The sequence below is a fragment of the Wasmannia auropunctata genome, unplaced genomic scaffold, assembly GCF_000956235.1.
Source record: "Wasmannia auropunctata unplaced genomic scaffold, wasmannia.A_1.0 LD336058.1, whole genome shotgun sequence".
In the NCBI taxonomy this organism is placed as follows: Eukaryota; Metazoa; Arthropoda; class Insecta; order Hymenoptera; family Formicidae; genus Wasmannia; species Wasmannia auropunctata.
Genome location: NW_012026832.1, coordinates 354536 through 373872, shown reverse-complemented (window position 1 = coordinate 373872; position 19337 = coordinate 354536). Strand labels below are relative to the sequence as shown.

Below are 19337 nucleotides of genomic sequence, written 5' to 3'. Positions count from 1 at the left end.
TTACAAATTCGTACATATGTATGCGTGAGATATATTGATGTGGTAATAAACATGACACATCACTACACACTACATCAATATCGCACGCATACATACTCACAAATTGTCGGTAAAACAGCGGATTTTTGGAGTTTGATCTAGGGTTTAGGATACTCTTAATAAATCATAAAATTAATGTTATATTATTGACTAATTGCTTAAATTTTAGCAATTACTAAACATCCCACGCTAACTCCCGTAAGGGTGTCGGTCTTTAATAGTATCTCGTCGGTGCGCTAGTGTACGGGGGTTCTGACAAAAGGCTGGGATGGCCGCTCTCATGCTTCTCTCTGGTTTAGTGACTTCAATTTTTAACGCGCCATTTCGAATCGCACTCTTCTTTTGTTCCCATAAGTAGATAATGTTTGATTAATCAAGCTATTTCGAATCGTAATCCTTCATTTGTTCCCATCGATTAATCAAGTTAAAAATATATACACATGACATTTCGATTTTATCGATGTATATGTTGGATATAAAACGAAACTGTTGTGTGTGTACATAATATATATTCAACTATATATACTTCACTTTTTATGCCTGGACGAAGGAAACATTTACCGAAAATGAGCAAAAATCCAGTAAGTCGTGTTTGAAATTACGATTGCGATTTTATTTGAAAGAGTGAGAGAAAGAGAGAGAGAAAGAGAGAGAGGATTAGTAGTCTCGACAAAATTACGATTGACTGTTTCAGAGTCCCAGAATGTTAGAAAAGACGTTGATTTGCAACAAGTGTTTTGTACCGATGTAACATAATTTACATGATGTAACTGGTAACAGAAGAAAGCGTCCGTGTTACGTCGGTACAAAACATTTAACGCGCAGCGCGACCACATCTTCTGCCAGGCTTGTCTGCAACAATGTAAAAATTTTAAGAAAAGTTTTCTCTCGCGAATTACGATGTTTGTATCCTTTCTATTTTTTTTTTTTTTTTATTAATTTACGCTGTCGACGATGCGCGCCGCTTCAAGGATAAAAAGTACGAGATACTGAAGACCCAGTATTGATTGGAACAGGGCAATTTGAAAGTGTTGACAGAAAAATGCGCTGTTGGAACCATGTACTGGGTCTTCAGTATAAACGACAGAGAAGTACGTGAATTTGAAGGAGAAACTCATCAAGAAACTGCTCGCTGAGATACAGAGGGGAACTCCACAATCCGTGTACCGCGCGATGGAGACGCCGCCCGACTATGCATCACTCGAGCACCGTGTAAAGTGCGAAAGGCTTTGTTTAATATAAAACGGACGAACAATACTATATTTCCGAGCGAGATCAGAGAAATGAAAACGGATCTCCTTTCGTATTCAGTAGACAGTAGTAGTGACACGTTATACTGAAATATATAGTGTTCTGGCCATAGGTTGAAATACACAAAAATAATCAGGAGTTTGCGTTTTTTCACTCTAATATCCGTTTCTATTAATGTAAATTAACTTTAATTTCGGTTTAACGTATTTTTTTATTTTTCTAATTTTTAGAACTAGAAAAAGACAAAAGGTAAGTAACTTTAAGTCAAACCGACGTTAAAGTTTGCATTAATATAAATGGACATAATTGCACTCTTGTCAATATTTAAAGATAAAAATGATTCTTGACACTGGCTTGTAAAAGATATATTCGCCTTTTATTTAAAAGGCTACGTAAGAATGTTACAATATAGAAAGTTTAATCTATTAATTTTTATAATATATACGAATAAAAACTATATTCTCTCTATCATTAATTACACTTTGACGGAATTTAGGATCCGACTACGTATGCTACGACCGTCGCGTGGTCTAGCTTGCCGGGTATCATCGATATCTTCTCCAGTGTCTTTTTTCTTCGAGATCTCTGTTCCTGCTTCGAGAGCTGCACGAGGTGGCCATCTTTGTGTTGCGCGTAATACAATTCCGTGTCTTCCAGAATCCGCCTCTTCGCCGCAGTTATACGTACCTGCGAACAAAAGTGAGATCAATCAGTAGATTATATAAGTGTCGATCGATGTGCCGCAAGGCACCTTTTTTTTATTCTTCGCTCACCGCAAAGTCCAAGAGAAGTTCACACAGATGTTTGGCACTGTTGCACGGCGGCCCTTCTCCGGAAACCCCGCGTCTCAGCAGATCCTCTATTCTGAGTAGGGTGAGCTCGTGCCTTTGATAAGCCTCAACTACCGGCAGATTGTTGCTGTTCACGTTACTGTTGCTCGACTCGGTATGCCGCAGGTTTTCCGTGGATCTTCGGCGCGTCTTTGATCGCGCGTCGTCGGCGCCGCCGCCGCCGCTGTGATTCGGTAAAACTGCAAATTTTCCCACCACAGGATCAAAATTATCCGAGATCCCGTCGCTCGTCAAGAACACTATGTCGCCCCTCTCGACCTCCGTTAGGGCCAGCGTTAGGTTATTCAATTCGGGATTAGAGCCGTCCACTGGACCTAGAGCTCCCAAGGCATCTCGCATGTCTCGCATACAATGAATATCGTGAGAGCCTCGCGTTATCTCTCTCACCCCAGTTTTCCTGTTTTTACACAAGAGACGACTATTAAACGAGCTCCAGCTTATTGTCCACTGCAGTTTGTAATTCAGTAACATAACGGGAGGATTACATACCCTGAATATACATAAGCTAAACTATCACCAACGTTACAGGTACAGGCAATATATTTTCTCTGGCGTATATTTGTATCGGTACTCGAACTTGGCAGTGGAAGGATCGTGCATACCGTCAAGGTGGTAAGCATTCCTTGCTCCTGAAGTATTAACGAATGTGCCGCATGGAATGATCGAAGTAACGCTATGAATACATCCTTTGTCGTTGTCATTTCACTATTTATAGACGGACTGAATAGGGCCTGGTTCAAATACTCTATACTTCCATGAACTGCAGATCTGGCTGCTATACTCGCTTTTGCACCTGAAACTCCGAATTATAAGTATCTCTTGCAACGTTAAATTAACGTAGAAAGATGCTAGCGGAAAAAGGTGTCGAGTCTGTTTAGTTTTAAACATAAATGAAGCAATAAGTATAAAGAAAAAGAATTAATTATATTTTTCTGTCAGTTACTAAACAGTTCCTAATACTTCAAATTTTAAGATATTCATTGAACAAACATTAAAATTGCAAGTACAGTTGTAAACTTTTATTTTGCTCTTGCTTCAATTTTTGTCTTTTATGAGTTTATCCAATATTTTTTTTTTTAGATCTACTGTGTTTTTACCCCAATTGACACCATCTGCAAGAGCCAATATGGCAGAGTTTGGTCTTGCTATAATGCCAAAACAATCAGCTATTGGCTCTCCATTGTTCGTATCATTTGTAGGATTTTTCTCATAAAGTGTGGTCGCAATTCCGTATGCATTTTCATGAGAATTAAACCAGTCGGTAACTCCAGCGATTGTGACATTTGATGTTGTTGATCCTGAGAGAAGTTTTTTGTATTTTTATTTATTTTTCAATAACATAAGAATCTATTTAATTAATATCTATGTTCTAAACTCACCACTTCTGTATTGCTCATTTTGATCTAGCATATCAATGTAATCAATATCGGTATCGTTAATACTTAAATGTTTCTGCTGAAGATTGACCGCGGTAAGACCACTGTCGGGACCAGTGTAGGCTGCAAATATTTCCTCATTCTCTTGAGAAACGTCGATCTGCCTGCTCGGCAATTCTTCCGGATTACGGCCGTGTAAAATTGGTGGTCCTTCTTGTTTCGTTTCAAGCCTAAGAAATTGTAAATGAAATGTAGATGTATATTAGATAGAGCGTCATATTGGACAAGTGAAAGAAACGCGAGCGTATCGGAGTAACGTGTAACTCCATTTTTACCCGTTGAGGTAGCGTGTGATGAAACAGCCGCCAGGAAAATCCTGAGTTAATGACTGCGGGCTTCGAAGTGGTTCCCCGAGGCCTATACTTTCCACCGCCCCAGCCAAATTGCTGATAGACAATTGGCGCATGAAACCGGCAACTTTCTTCCGTAAACTTGGCATCTTTCAAAGAGGCCCAAGCAAAGGGTACAGCGATTAAGAATGTTAATTATTGTCTAACATTACTTCATCTGATAAGGCTCATACCATGGTTAGATACCAGCGACAGGTCTCAAATTAAACCTACAATTAAAAAACAATGCGTAAGAATGTAAAGACAAATAAAATCTCATGATGAGCATGTAGATGAAAATTAAATAACAAATAAAATAAAATAGAATGGAGCAAGTGTAAAGTCAGTTTTCAAAGACAATGCGTAAGAATGTAAAGACGAATAAAATCTTATGATGAGCATATAGATGATAATATAGATGAGAGTTAAATAATGTAAATAAAATAAAATAGTTGTTTGTAAAGTCAGTTTTCATTAATTACAATAATGCTAATTGAATAAGTATGATAAACAAGGAGGATATCAAATACATACAGTAAGTCAATTATTTATCTGTAACTTTTCGAAAAGATTTCCGATAAGTATCTGAAATTTGAGAACATTCTTCTGTATTGAGTTTCTTTTCTAAATAAATTTATCAAATAATACTTCTATCTAAGATAAATAAATTTATCAAACAATATTTCTATCTGAGCTAAATTTATCAAACAATATTTCTATCTATAATAAGATAAATAAATTGATTAAACAATACTACTATCTTTGTTTAATCCAGTTTACACTAATGTAAAGTTAAAGGAAAAATTGATTACATATATCTTTCTTAAACAAACGAATAAACAAACAAAATCAGTTTAGTTAATTTAATAATAAATTAGAAATAGATTACATCTTTCTTAAACAAACAAACAAACAAAATCAGTTTAGTTAATTTAGTAATAAATAACTTTTCAATTCGAGCCCAATACGAGCTTGAAGCGTAGATTTACGTATGATAAATTAATTACATATACTTATGTTTCATACAATCTATTACAGAAAATAAATTTTACAGAATAAATGAGAAAAAAAAACTCCAAATTATTTATCGCACGTATATATATATATCTGCACCTTAAGCTCGTGTCAGTTTTAAGTAAAGAGTTATCCCTTAAACAACACACAAAAAGACTCGATTGAATAAGATTTTTTTCTTCGTTCAAAGATTTATTACTCCGCAGTCGTCTTATTGACACTTTGACATATCAAAAGGCACTATAGAAAAACGCGCACGTCAGTCAGGACGGATGTCGACGGGAGGCACACATTTAAAAGGAACTGCAGGGCGACTCCACCGTCGACCGTGTCACACGCGGATATAATGAGACAATTACCTGGGAATATTCTCACTGCACGGAAATGAGATCACGACACGCGCTGCGTGAGGCCATCGTTTTCCACCTTACCGCCATATTGGGACGATATGTCAATAGCCGACTGCACCGACCGCTCGCGATCGCGGGCCTACCTCCCACAGCTCCCACCACGGGATCGCTGTCGCGACGGCGAACGACGAGGCGGCGCGGCCGCGGCCCCTCGCCTCGCTCGCTCGCTCGCTCGCTGCATACATGGAAATAGGAACGTCGCTCGCGCGGCCGCGATTAATATGGGCGATAAAGCGGCGCCAACGGACGTCACGTTCGGATCTCGCCGCGTTCTCGCCGAGGTACGTAACGTAAATAACGTATTGTGCGCGCAACGGGGTCGGGCGGAGGGGTGGGGGGAAGTCCGGGGGGGAGATCCCGTTCTCGCGCGAGAATCGACATTTAACTTCGATTGACTCCGATTCTCGCGCGCGGCAGCCGAAATCAGCTGGGCGATCGCAAGAGAGAGAGAGAGAGAGAGAGAGAGGCGCGCTCGCGCTACGCCGCACCCGCACCGCACCGCATCCGTACCGTATCGTACCGTACACCGTGCCGCACCACCGCACCGCGCGGTGACAGCAACGATGACGATGACGACGACGACGATAACGACGACGACGACGACGACACGGCTGCGCTCTTTTTTTGGTCTGTTTTGACATTTGGCGAGTCAATATGGCGTCCACATCACAGATGAGAGTCCGCGAGTCCTCGCGGTTGTCCTAGCGAGATCATACCGTTCATACCGCGGAATCATACACGGCGTCGTACACGGCATACCCACGGGCACCCGAACGCCGAACTTCTCCATCCGCACAGGGATTCGACGCGAACGTTCCCGACGACACACTGCCCTCATCCCCCCGATCTCGGCGCGCAACGAGTAGCGTGTTCGGATTTCGGATAGTGCGCGAGCATTTCTCTTCCGCGTGCGGAATTATATTATTATATAATCGTTATTTAAAATCCTGTTATCCGAGCGACGCTCGCCTCCGCTGGACGTTCGACTCCCGTAGGAAAGCGCTCGATCGCGCGAGAGGAAAGCGACTACCCGTTGCCCGTTGAACAGTTAATTCTAACGTGGAAAAATTTCACGTGATATTATTTCCATGTATGTTTTTCGCAGAAGTTTCTCATTTTATATACATATATAACGATATGACATCTAATGTAACGCGAGTATTAATTTATCTAAAATATTGCAAGATCGCAAAGTGTTTTGATATTAAAGTGTTGATGGGTTTTCTCCAATGTTGCACTTTCAAGGTATGGGACTGTGAATACCCGGATGGCTGGTGCTCTCTAGGAAGTTGACAGAAACACAGGGTTTTAGAGATTATACTGCACGGATGACAGCAGAAACGTAAGATGTTCGAGTCTCCGAGAAGTCTCCAGGAGGTTTGCATCGACTTTATCTGCGGTAATGTTCTCGGCCTGTGCAAGGTTCATCCTAGTGATACGAATTCTCCCAATACTCCGAGTAGTATTGCCGTATCCGGTAAGTGGCATATATATATACAAAAACTAGCGGTTTCTCTCACGCGTCCACCGACTTTGTAGAATTAAAGCATCATAAGTTTTAGATGAACAAGATAACTGTACGCTGAACAGTAATAGCGCAGAAGTTGCTTTTGATACTACAACAGGTCGAGCATCGTCTAACGATGCTCCCCCGAGCTCAGCAACTCGGCTTACCTTTAAACATCCGGATGCCTTCTTACCGGCCGAACTGTCAGAGCAATTATTGTCCAACTTATGTGAGAAGAAAACGTTATCCGATTTAACGATTACACTTTTTGACTCAAAGACCACTAGATTAAGGTGACGAGACTTGAGCGTATTTTAGGAAGGAAGAAAAAAAATGTGGATCTATAACAACAGCTAATCTTTCTTTCCACAGACATGTACGGTTGAAAGATGCGTCAACATTATCAGCTAAAGGCTTAAGCGTTCTTAAGCAACATAAAGTTATAGATTTAATAGTAAATGGTCTGAAGATCACTGTTAATGATTTAATTAGCTGTTTAAGCGATTGGAGTATACAAAATCTTAGGTCGCTAAGTGTAGCTAAAGGAAGCTTTATGGATTTTTCAAGGTTATTACAACACTTGACATATTTGTAACATTGTTAAATTACATTACGAAAGCTCTTTATAATTTTATATCTTTACACATATTTTTTGTTATAGACAACGCATGGTAGATATCGCAACATTAAACAAATTAAAGGCACTTCATACCTTGAATGTCTCAGGAACAGAATTTAACAAACACGGCTTGGACATAGTAGTCGAAGATCTTCCCCTCTTAGAGAGCTTAGATATATCTTGTACAAGAGTCGACGATGTAACACCGTTGAAAAAATGTAAAGATCGTTTAAAGACATTAAATATGTATAATTTAAAGATAAGTGGATGTGGAAATTTAATACCAGTATTGCTGGAGCTAAACCAATTAAGGCATTTAGATATTTCCGATGAAAAAGATCCGCATGGCTTTGAAGTTTTTGCACCTGCTAAGCCACAAATAACGGACTTTCTAAGAACTCTGAATTGTATGCCTCACTTAACAACTCTAGATTTATCAGGTGAGTGGTATGCAACATAATTACATATACATAATAATAATTTGATATTGCGTGTTGCATTTCATGAAATTATTAGTTAATTATATTGACATTAAGTATAACATTTATTACATAGGTAAAGACGATATACATCCGAAAGATTTAAAAAATTTTATTGCATCACACGTAAATTTGAGGTTTCTGGGACTGGTACATTCTGATGCTTGTTACGATGAAAGTTTTATAGATTCATCACGTGAAGATTATAAATCTGAACTTGTTGTAAGTTGACAATATTCACATAAATTCTACAAGCATATATCGTCTCTATTATTCTAATATCTGAAAAAATTGAATTTTTTATTTTTGTTGTATTTGTTGTATTTATGCGGATATGTAGTAGTATTCCTATTCATTATTATTTCTAGTTGTGTAAAATTTGACATATTTTACCATCTATTCATATTACTTGCCTTGGATTCATAATATTTTTGTATCATTGTGTATTTCATTTTGCATTATAATTTGACATTTTTAATTATCGTACAAATGGTCGGTTTAATATTAATTTATATATTGTAGACATTTATTTATACTTCAAAGTATAAAGTAAATTATTACAATATTCGTGTGTTAGTATCAATTCTTCATACATCTATTCTGTCAAATATGTATGTTATAACAAATCAATTTTTATTTGCAAATGTAAAAATTTGCCAATTATAAAATTCGGTTATTTTACTTTCTTTATTAGAAGTTTTGTATTTATATCTTGTGTTATAATACAGAAAGCAAAAGCAAAAAGTATAAAGAAATATGCAAATGAGATATCCTTAAATAACATAATAAATATTAACAATTAATTGACAAGAAAAGAAATAAACGTTTTTACGGAAATTCACAATGAAATAATACATATTCTATGTCTTTTGCTTCAGATCAGTGGTACAGCAACAGAATCTCAAATTCTGGAAGCCCTTAAGAGGTATACATATAGACCGGTATATCTTCAAAAATGTTTATTTAATTTGTTCCGTTTGACACCAAACTTTCTTGAGCCACGAGTCGATGTGATAAAATTAGTATTACCTGGAATGAGAGAGCATCCACAGGAGTTTCGTGTACAAATGGCAGCAACTGCGTGTATCTACAATCTGACAAAGGGTGAAATGGCTCTCATGATTCATCCGTCAATACTTAAACAAATAGTTGAATTAACATTATTAGCGATGGAAACATATCCAACTAATCATCAACTTCAAAAGAACACATTATTGACCCTGTGTAGCGATAGAATCCTACAAGATGTTGCATTTGACAAATATAGGTAATTATATAAATTAATATTAAATTTATGAATCTATAATTTCGAAATCCAGTATGCTGAGATTTCAGTATCTTTAGTATCTTTAATAACTTCAATATTTTCAGTATCTTTAAAGTCTATCAATATTTTGCATATTATTTGCATAACATGCAAATTTTCAAAAATAATACTACATTAAAAACGATAAAAATGCACTTTTGTAAATGGAAATTGATCACATAACAAGAGAAAATGTGCACATTTACAATAATAGTTGGATTAATAGGAAGTCGGTATCGGTGTCCACTTATTTCTTATATGTTAAAAGGTTATCAAACTTTTTTTATTTTTTTCTGTCTTATGAATTAAGACTGTTAAATATTTATGCATAACGTGAAGAGGTATTTCATTTTATTACAAAATTTGCTTTTTTTTTAATTTGTCATAATAAAATAAAATGCTCTAGTTATAATTATTCATAAAATTCTTCCTACATCTTCATTAATTTTCATATTGCAATCATCAAAATTAAAAGAGTAGTTTATTTTATTAAATCACGATATATTTATATTAGAATAAATAAATAAGAATGTTATTTTTTATATAAATTTAGTTTTTCTTACGCATATAAAATGAATGAAATGTAGGTTAATATTTTTATCTACGGATATTGAAATTTCAGTATATCTTCGATTGCATATCTTCGTGATATAAATTTAAAAAAGTTTTCAATTTAAAAATTCTTAATTTGACAGATGCGCAAGATTAGTTATGAATTGCTTATCCACGTTTGATGACGCATCCATGAATCGTATGTCTGTGGCTATTTGCTCAATATTAGCAGCAAAGATATCGACATTAGAAACATCTATGCTTGGTGCACAGCCGCAATACATGTTGAAATTGCTTGCAATGGTTAGATCTAAGGTCGAGTCCAAATTAGTAGATATTACAATGAAATTTACATTAAGCGCTCTATGGAATTTGACGGACGAGAGCGCTGCTACATGCAAAGTTTTTCTTGACGAAGGTGGAATGGAGTTATTTCTTGAAGTGTTGGATAGCTTTCAAGGAGAATCTAGTGTGGAAACTAAAGTTCTCGGTTTGTTAAACAATATAGCAGAGGTATGTATTAGAGTCTTTAATTAATGTATAATTTCGTGATGAAATATGCATGTTATATTTAATGAAATGTATCAAGAAATTTATTTTTTGTATTGAAAATTTCAGGTCGATCATTTAAGACCACGGCTTATGCAACCTCGGTTTATAAAAATGCTTTCTAGGTTGCTTAATTCCGAGCACATTGATGTATCTTATTTCGCAGCTGGTATAGCTGCGCATCTACTTAGTGATGGTCCTCGATCTTGGAGTAGTATGCCATCACAACCGAGCAGGAAGCAGTTATTAGACAAACTGGTCCGTGCCGTAACTCATTGGCAAACACCACAGGGAGAGATGGTTGCCTATCGCAGCTTCCAACCATTTTTCCCATTGTTACGTTGTACAGAAGCATATCCTGTTCAACTCTGGGCAGTATGGGCAATTCATCATGTGTGCACAAAGAACCGTAAGCTTAAAAAAAACATTTCACATGATATAAACTATGTTGGAATGTAATAATTTATCTTAATATAAAAAAAATAAAATTTTAAGAATTAGTATACTTTACATATGAATAATTATATTAGTTACATTTGTAACATGAAACACGTTTCCTTTTTACTTTATCACTCATAAAAGACTTTTGAAAAAATGATTGAAATATACAAGTTAAATATAATGATAATCCATAATAATGGTATCGTATATTAATCATAATGTTTTATTTTCAGCAAAACGCTATTGTGTAATGTTGATCAGAGAAGGAGGAGTAGAAACTTTAAAACAATTGGAAAAAATGCATACAGAATATACAACACAACCGAATTTGCAAAGTTTATGTCAATCAATTTTGGAAACGCTTGAATTAAACTCTTAACGATAACTGTTGCTTTTCAATTTGAAAGTTAAATGCCACATGGTATACTAGTCAATGTTTATCTTAGTGCAATCCTATATCCTGTTCTTTAGACCAAATAAATATAAAAATTACATGGCCATGAATAATTATATCACAAAGACAGACTGCAATTAACAAAATACATAACACAAATTATAAATCCAAAATATTTTAATTGCAATTGAATTGATATTGTGGCTGAATGATTGAAGATCTGAATTGAGAAATACGTATATCTCTGTATTACAGAGCATGTTATATATAGAATTAATTTTGAAAGTTATTCAAATTATTTAGTAATAGTTGTATGAAATAAACTAATAAGTAAAGAAAATTTACTACTTTAAACAAATAAAGTACATAGCTTATAGCAATAATATATAGATATATAATTTTAAAGAAAAAATGTGATTTTTTTTATCAAAAAAAAAAAGGAATATGATAATTTATCCTTTTAAATAATTCATCTAATTATACTTATTTTTATAAATTACTTTGATATTTATATTATTTATAGTATTATTTTAAAGTCTTTTTTAGTTACAACTTCAGAGTTACGTTATAATTATTGCAGAAAATAGCAGCGTTAATCAATCATAAACGTTTATAATGGAATTATAAACGTTTATGATTAAGATATACGTTTATTTTTACGGCTTTAATAAACAATGAATTTAATAAACGGTGAAGATTATCTTTATAATTTATATCTCAAATTCTAGTCTAGTTAATTACTATCGTAAACGAGAACGATAATTAAAACAATTATCCATTTAAAATATCTAATTTAAACATTTATTTATATTAGATATTTTAATGATTAATAGTACAAGAAAAAAAGATGATCGTATTAAATTGTTTTATACAATTTATATAATGCTCATAATTAATAAAATTGTATTAATGTAAAATTTGATTGAGTACCTAATTTTACATATAAATGAAAAATTATTCTTAGATTTATGCCTGATTAGTATATCTAATATAATCTAAAATCGCATAGAATTGTATCTTGAATTATGTATTATGTATTACACATTTACTATTGTATTTAAAAAAAAATACAATAGTATTACACATTTACTATTGTATTTTTCAAAAAAATACAATAGTCAATGTATAATAAAATTAGACTAACCTTCACTTTGCTATGATTCAATGAAGTGGTGGGACATATACGAGATAAGGTATTAAAATAATTATTTTGTTGAATGTATCATACTTTAATGCTTCAAAATTCGGATCTTCAATCTATTTTGTTAATAAATATCTTTCATGGAGAATTTACATTATTAAGATGGTTTTATCGCTCAACGCCAACTCAATAGTGTTATGTTGTCACATAAATGGCACACAATCGCATATGTACAGTCTATGCGAAATGTTTTTATTGAATTACGCTTGTTTTTATTGAATTATTAGTCATATGGAGTGACTAACTTTTGACTGGGATTTGCACGATAAAACCACCTATATTGATGAAAACATTTTGAAAATTGATCATGCGTATTACATGCCTTCAGAAATTATACAAAAATCCGAGTTTATATAAAAAAAATTAAAAGAGAAATACATATTAATATTAGATTATATCTGTTATTAAAATATTACGAATTTATATAAACGAAATTTATTCTTCTGATATCATTACATGTTGACACCTAAAATGTAAGAAATATCAATTTGAATAGTACTGAATGTTAATAAACATGCTATATCAGCGTTTATATATTGATGCTTTTTCTTTGATGGATCAGTAACTGCATTATTACACATCAATAGCATTGATTTCAACAGATTTTAAATAAATAGTAGATGTGTAAAAATGCATCTTTCTTCCTTTCCTCATTGAAATATCTAAAAAATTTTATATTAGCCAAGAAATTCTTTATTTACCACTCATTAATTTTACATTTTTTTTTTGTTACACATATATCTTAATAATTTTTTTTCTTTAATGAAACGTAAAAATTGTTCATGAAATTGTATTGTTATCACTCAATTGATGCTGATGCTGCGCTGCACCTGCAAAATACTTGCGACATGGAAGTAACATTACGAAATGTGTCTCAATCATAAATGTGTTGAAAATCGGCACTCCTCCTAACACCTTAGCACACAATGGATCAATATTTCAGAAACATATTTTACACGCATCTTACAAATTAGTAGCAATATGTTTAAGATAAAACTCAAGATGTATAGTTAGTACTGAGTAAATGAAAGTTGCACATGACGAAAAATATGCAACGTTTAACACCTCATACAATGAAATTATAACAATTCATAATTTCTTGGCGCAACTTTCAGTTATCATGCATACAAAATTTACTACAAATTATAGTTATATGATATTATTCTAGACATTCACTTTTTGTAGTTCAATTTTTTTTACAGTTTTATAACATTTTTAATCGACAGCATTTTTTTATGAAGTAGATAATATGTATCAATTTATATATATGTAGTTCATTAAGTAATTATCTGTTTAGATAGGTATTACTGTGTAGTAGTTTTCTTGTCTTCTTTATAGCATTCTACAGTATCAGCCTTAAAAAACACAACACATATCTCTACATACAATTATCCCTATAATTACATTATCATTTTATGTCAAAAATAAGACATCAAAATACAATCATGTTTTCATATAAATTTACTATTAATTCTTTTATATCAAAGTCAGTAGAGTGCTTTCTCAGTTTCTGTTTTTAGGTGTACACACAAATTTTCAAGATATATATATTTTTAAACGATATTATATATTATTTGCATGAGCTATTTACTATGAATATAATTATTCTTAATAAACATGTAATATTTTCATACAAAATTAATGATATGGTTGAAATTTAGATATCTGGCATATACATATGAAATATTTGATCACTGATAAAATCTAACTAATATATATACATGTATGGATATATATACACACACATACACACACATATATAAATAATTGATTTATTAGTGTCAAATATTTCATAAATAAAATTCATTTATAAAACTGAATTGAATTTAAACTCAAATATTTTAATATTGTTTAATTAAAAAATTATGATTATATATATTTAATTATGAGATTTGCTAAATTTATATTAAATATACTTTATTAAATGTATTTTGTATCAGATACACAAAACAATTGAAATATATATGAACATATAGAAATCGGTGGAATTAGGTCAAGTAAAATATTTTGGAAAAGCTTTAAGGCGGATACAAAATTTAATTTAGTACAATTTATTAATTCTACTCAGGCTTTAACAAAAATCTATTGAACTACAATAGTGAATGATCGCTGTTCTACAGTTGTAATTTTATTATTGATAATTATTAAATCAAATATATATAATTGTGCCCGTCTGTCCAATCTTTTTTTCTTTTGACATGATGTTTTTCTCTTTTTTTTTCCCTTCGTATCAGTTTTTTTTTTCTGTGGACATATCATAAGAATTTACTTAAATATCTTAACCGCTTTTGAATGCAATGCATGATGATATACGCGTTTGTAAGTTTCTTGTGTGAATTGTTAATCAATTTTTCACAAAAACTTACAATTTGCAATGTTATTATCTCACAAGGCCATATTCTATACTTTCAGTCTAGAAAATATGTGGACAATGTGCATGTTTAATTGGAATTAATAAAAATGTAATACAATTTTTAGCTAAACTAGAGTAAAAATATGCAAATATATAGAAAAGTAAAGTAAAACAAGAGAATCTTATTTCGCAATTTTTTTATATATATTGCAATATTTTTTAATAGTATAGATACTTATTATGGCCAAGTGTCAATACTAATGTATCTAGATATCATATTTCTTTATAGTTAATAAATAAAAGCTAATATATCTGTTGATTTTTTCATAATTTTAATTTTGTTGCATTACTAAGTTTGATCATATAGATACATCAGATTATATTGAAAGTTAGGTTTACTAAAAGTTAAATAATAATTACTATTAAATCATAATTTTGCCATCTGAATCATGCGAAGGAATGACCAGAAAATTATATTTGGTTTCATCTTTTTATTCGTTTAGAAAAAATGTTATTTAATTCTTTGAAACATAATATTACATATATGTCACACTTCTTGGAAAAAAAAAATATATATATATTTCTTGCACTCCAATTTCTTTTAATTTTATACCTAGTATTTTGAATCGCTGAATCCGAATCTAAAATAAAAATTTCAAATTTCACAATAGTTTACTCAAAGTCCAACAAATTTTTTATTCGTACACTATAGCAAAAAATTTTGCTTATACAAAATATTTTAAAACTTTATATCTGAAGGTTTTTAAAGTCGTTGATTTCGAATTTGAAGCCAAAATAATTTATAAAATTTCAAGATACAAAATGGCAGATCAAATTCATAAAAGTTGTCAAATTTGATTCTCAGGAGTTTTAAATCGCTGATTTTTGAAGTAAAAATATATAAAGAATACTTACTATACAAAATAAAAATATAAAAATTCAAAATAATGGATCCAATATGACCGACATTTCGTTATTGTTTTTCAGTACGTGTCATGTCAGATCATTTGCCATTTTGAATTTTAAAAATTTTCAAATCTGATTGCATACTCGTAATCAACGACTTCAAAAAGCTCTTGTATGCCAAGTTTCAAGAAATTTATAAGAAAAATATATGCTTCAAAGGATTAAAAAAATTATTTGAATGACTAATAAATATACGGCTATTTATCTTGATGTTACATGATTAAATAGAAGATTAAACAAAAGAAAAATGTGAGCAAATATTACTTGAAAATGTCTAATTAGACAATTCTGATTTAATGCTCTATATGTATATTCAAACATCTTTATTGATTTACTATTTTTATTTAAATAAAAATTTATTGTTCTTAAATTTTAAATACTTCAGGTCCTTCCTCGAGTTATAATAAAATGCATGAAGTTCAGAAAGCTCCAGAAAGTTTAAAAGCGTTCAAAGAAATGTTCTTTTGTTGCTATAAATATATATATATTTCTTAAAAATCTATGTAAATTGTTAATTATAAGTGATTAGCAAAAATTAAACATATAATAAATTAACTTTTTCACAACTAAGAACTTTTCTTTGAGCAATAAATAAAAATTATCACATACTTAAAATAATAACTTACCTTGACACTTGTAAAATAATGTTTCCACACTTTAAAATGGTCAATATGGCATATAGTAACCACGTCTGTAACTCCTATAAGAGAAAAACATGAAGTAGTAAAATTAATAAAAGATATTACTTTTTTTTAAAAAACAAAGATTTACACAATTGTCAATATATTCATTAAAAGATAGCAAAATTAATTATTACCTAGGCCGCCTTGTAGGTCTGTATCCAAAGTATGCACTACCGCGAATAATTCCTCTAGCCATACCTCGATAGCCTCTTGCACCTCTGGGACCCCTATAAATAAGCAATGAAATACAAGTGTCAACTGTATAAAAAAATCCACATAAATATGTACACATAACATCAATAATTTTTTGTTATAAAAATTTATATTGTTTTATAATTATGAACATGTTATTTAAAACAAAGAATCACCTGTTTGTCATAGAGAAACCAGGTTTATTTGTCCTTTTAGGCATTACTTTAATTTGACGTCCTCTGAACATTGATTCATCCATGGCCATTGCGGTTTGTACAGAGTCGCGTTCGGCAAATTCGATATAAGCAAAACCTTTAGGGTGACCATCGAATTTATTACACAAGATTGTTACTCTGTTGACACTGCCACAGCCATGAAAATGTTGCTCCAATTCTTCCGCCGTAGCACCATAATCAACCTACATACAAAAAAAACCAAGCTTTGAATCTGAACAATCTTATTATTATCTTGTACTATAATAATACATTTTATAAGAGAATTATGCTATAAATTTCTGTAACAACATAAATAAATGAATGACGCTAAACTTACATTGCCGACATAAATGGACCGATTATCGACTTCCATTTTATCTTCCAATGACATATTTAAAGGGCTTGCTAATAATAAGATATATAATAAAATATAGTGAGATAAATATAAAGATATATAATGATATATATGAAAATATCTTTGAATATAACTAAAATATTCGGTTTTGTTTTTGTATATACTTTCTTATAGAAAACAAACTTTTAAACTTACTAATACCAGGTGGACTGCCCATGTTCATCTGTTTATCTACCTCAGATTGGAGCTGTTTCAATTTCTCAGCTTCCTCCTCCATTTCCCTTACTCGTGCTTTAATCGCTTCTAATTCCTAAATTACACAATATTTTATAAGATAAATGTTACTGTATAAAAGGGATTTTATCACTATATTATAACGCTAAATAAATAAAAACAGCAATTACCGGATCGTCAACGTTTGCTTCGCCTAATTCACGCTTCACACCATCACACTGCATAATAGTATCTCCATCTTGGCCATTTTCAAGACCATCTAGACCATCAATGTGGTCACCAGCTAAAAGATCGGATTCAGACATCTCTGAAATACGCAAACAAATAGAAGTTATGAAGAGAAAAAAATTAACTGTGCCTTAAATTAATATTTAGAAGCAAAAATGCATTGTATTCTCACATATGTTAAAAATTATTATAAATTCCTGTTATACATTTATTTATATATCATGTGTAAACTATATTTTCTTTGCTTTGAAGTAAAACAAAAAATAAAGTATGTTATTTTATTCCAAGAAATGTATAGTGTGTCAATATTTATGTTCACTATTTATTTCCTCTATTATATTGCTCTATCAATTAATTATATATCAATGGCCTAAACCTGAATAATCAAGCAAGTCATGTACAACTTGCAACATATAGCATACTTATACGATTTGGCGACAAGTCAGACGATAGCAAGAGGGCAAAATGCAGAAATATACATATTTAATATAATTTTTCCGAGAAAAAAATAAACATGTAAAATATGTTACTTTATTCCAAGAAATGTGTAGTGCGATGTGATATTTACGCTCACTATTCATTTCTTCTATCACATTGCTCTACAAATTAATTATATATCAGTGGCTTGAACCTGATAACCGAGCAAGTCATGTACAAGTTGCGACATGTAGCATACTTATACGATTTGGCGACAAGTCAGACGACAGCAACAAGACAAAATGCAGGAATATACATATTTAATTAGTTTTTCCGCGAAACCGGAACCGAGGGAGAGGCTCGTGTATTCTCCGTCTGACTAAACAAAAATTGTGGATGCTCTCAGTCCGAGATGAGCGGGAGGGATCGCATGCAAAACCGATACGTAAAGCGAACCGGGGATTAAATCGTAATCGGCAATCTCAAGAACGACGCATGCACGATGTAGTCCGTCCTACTCTCCGGCGATTGTTCGGATACGGTCCTACGTTACGCGTAAAAAGCCGACAGACACCGTATCACTGTTCGTATTCACGGGGAATAAGGAGAAACGTACAGGCGTATATGTGGCGAGCGTGTTCGAAGTATCCCAATTATTCGATAAGAGCGGCTGACTCGCACACCAGTCACACCGGCCGCCGATATTCGCTCTCACGGAAATCAGTAAATGAAAGAGTGACGCGACCACGACCACCATGCAAAGAGCGAATTCAAAGATTCAGCACGGTGACTCAAGCACGGTTTCGATTAAGCGCCATCGTCGCCCTCCTTCGGACAAGCACGTTGTATCCGATTGGTCGAGCTTGCAGCGGATTCGCATGAAAGCAGCGTCGAAATGATGGAGAAACTTTCTTCCTCGATTGGCTGTTAGTTTTGCAATTATGAAATTGAACACTGTTCAGATAATTTTTTAATTAATAATTGAATTGATTAGATTATTTTTTAATTATGTTTTAGACTAATTATGGGAGAAATTTATATTTTCTTATTACCTTTTTACAAATTTATTTATTTATTTCTTTTTGCAGGTTTATTTAAATTTTTCTGATTAAATTAATTTTTGTGCTAATAATATTTATAAATTATATAAATTTTTTAATCTTTAATAATCTTAATTATAATCATTAATTTGATTAATAATTTTACATTAAAATATTTGATTTATTTCTTAATATTACACAAAATCGTGTAATAAATCGAGAAAAAATTAAATTAAGAAATGGATTAAATAAATTACACACACACACACACACACA

The 19337-nt window shown here is 32.3% G+C and overlaps 3 protein-coding genes across 14 annotated transcripts; 1 reads left to right on the top strand and 2 right to left on the bottom strand.

Moving 5' to 3' along the window:
- Window positions 1–1640: 1640 nt before the first annotated feature.
- On the bottom strand, window positions 1641–5421 carry LOC105450660 (PP2C-like domain-containing protein CG9801). 8 transcript variants are annotated; one of them, XM_011690598.1, is made up of 9 exons: window positions 5280–5421; window positions 4441–4491; window positions 4101–4136; window positions 3853–4016; window positions 3521–3747; window positions 3239–3439; window positions 2631–2934; window positions 2064–2538; window positions 1641–1977 (listed from the first exon to the last, which is right to left on the bottom strand). In XM_011690598.1, the coding sequence occupies exons 3-9, from the start codon at window positions 4101–4103 to the stop codon at window positions 1783–1785; spliced, it is 1569 nt and encodes a 522-aa protein (XP_011688900.1). In that variant the 5' UTR covers window positions 4104–4136; window positions 4441–4491; window positions 5280–5421; the 3' UTR covers window positions 1641–1782. The 8 variants fall into 8 exon arrangements, with proteins under 8 accessions (XP_011688900.1, XP_011688903.1, XP_011688899.1 ...); XM_011690601.1 differs by lacking the exon at window positions 5280–5421 and adding an exon at window positions 5020–5258; XM_011690597.1 differs by having other exon boundaries at window positions 4101–4491.
- Window positions 5422–5491: 70 nt separating this feature from the next.
- LOC105450659 (protein zyg-11 homolog B-like) lies at window positions 5492–11517 on the top strand. Of its 5 annotated transcripts, XM_011690596.1 has the most exons (11): window positions 5968–6420; window positions 6576–6807; window positions 6887–7130; window positions 7210–7404; window positions 7499–7674; window positions 7777–7896; window positions 8012–8157; window positions 8814–9202; window positions 9937–10306; window positions 10412–10751; window positions 11017–11517. In XM_011690596.1, the coding sequence occupies exons 2-11, from the start codon at window positions 6678–6680 to the stop codon at window positions 11160–11162; spliced, it is 2256 nt and encodes a 751-aa protein (XP_011688898.1). In that variant the 5' UTR covers window positions 5968–6420; window positions 6576–6677; the 3' UTR covers window positions 11163–11517. The 5 variants fall into 5 exon arrangements, with proteins under 5 accessions (XP_011688895.1, XP_011688896.1, XP_011688898.1 ...); XM_011690593.1 differs by lacking the exon at window positions 5968–6420 and adding an exon at window positions 5492–5611 and having other exon boundaries at window positions 7499–7896; XM_011690594.1 differs by lacking the exon at window positions 5968–6420 and adding an exon at window positions 5835–5957 and having other exon boundaries at window positions 7499–7896.
- A 4806-nt stretch (window positions 11518–16323) lies between these two features.
- On the bottom strand, window positions 16324–18822 carry LOC105450658 (polyadenylate-binding protein 2-B). The gene is made up of 7 exons (XM_011690591.1): window positions 18638–18822; window positions 17547–17683; window positions 17338–17452; window positions 17125–17192; window positions 16749–16990; window positions 16515–16607; window positions 16324–16397 (listed from the first exon to the last, which is right to left on the bottom strand). The coding sequence occupies exons 2-7, from the start codon at window positions 17679–17681 to the stop codon at window positions 16364–16366; spliced, it is 687 nt and encodes a 228-aa protein (XP_011688893.1). The 5' UTR covers window positions 17682–17683; window positions 18638–18822; the 3' UTR covers window positions 16324–16363.
- Between the last annotated feature and the right edge of the window lie 515 nt (window positions 18823–19337).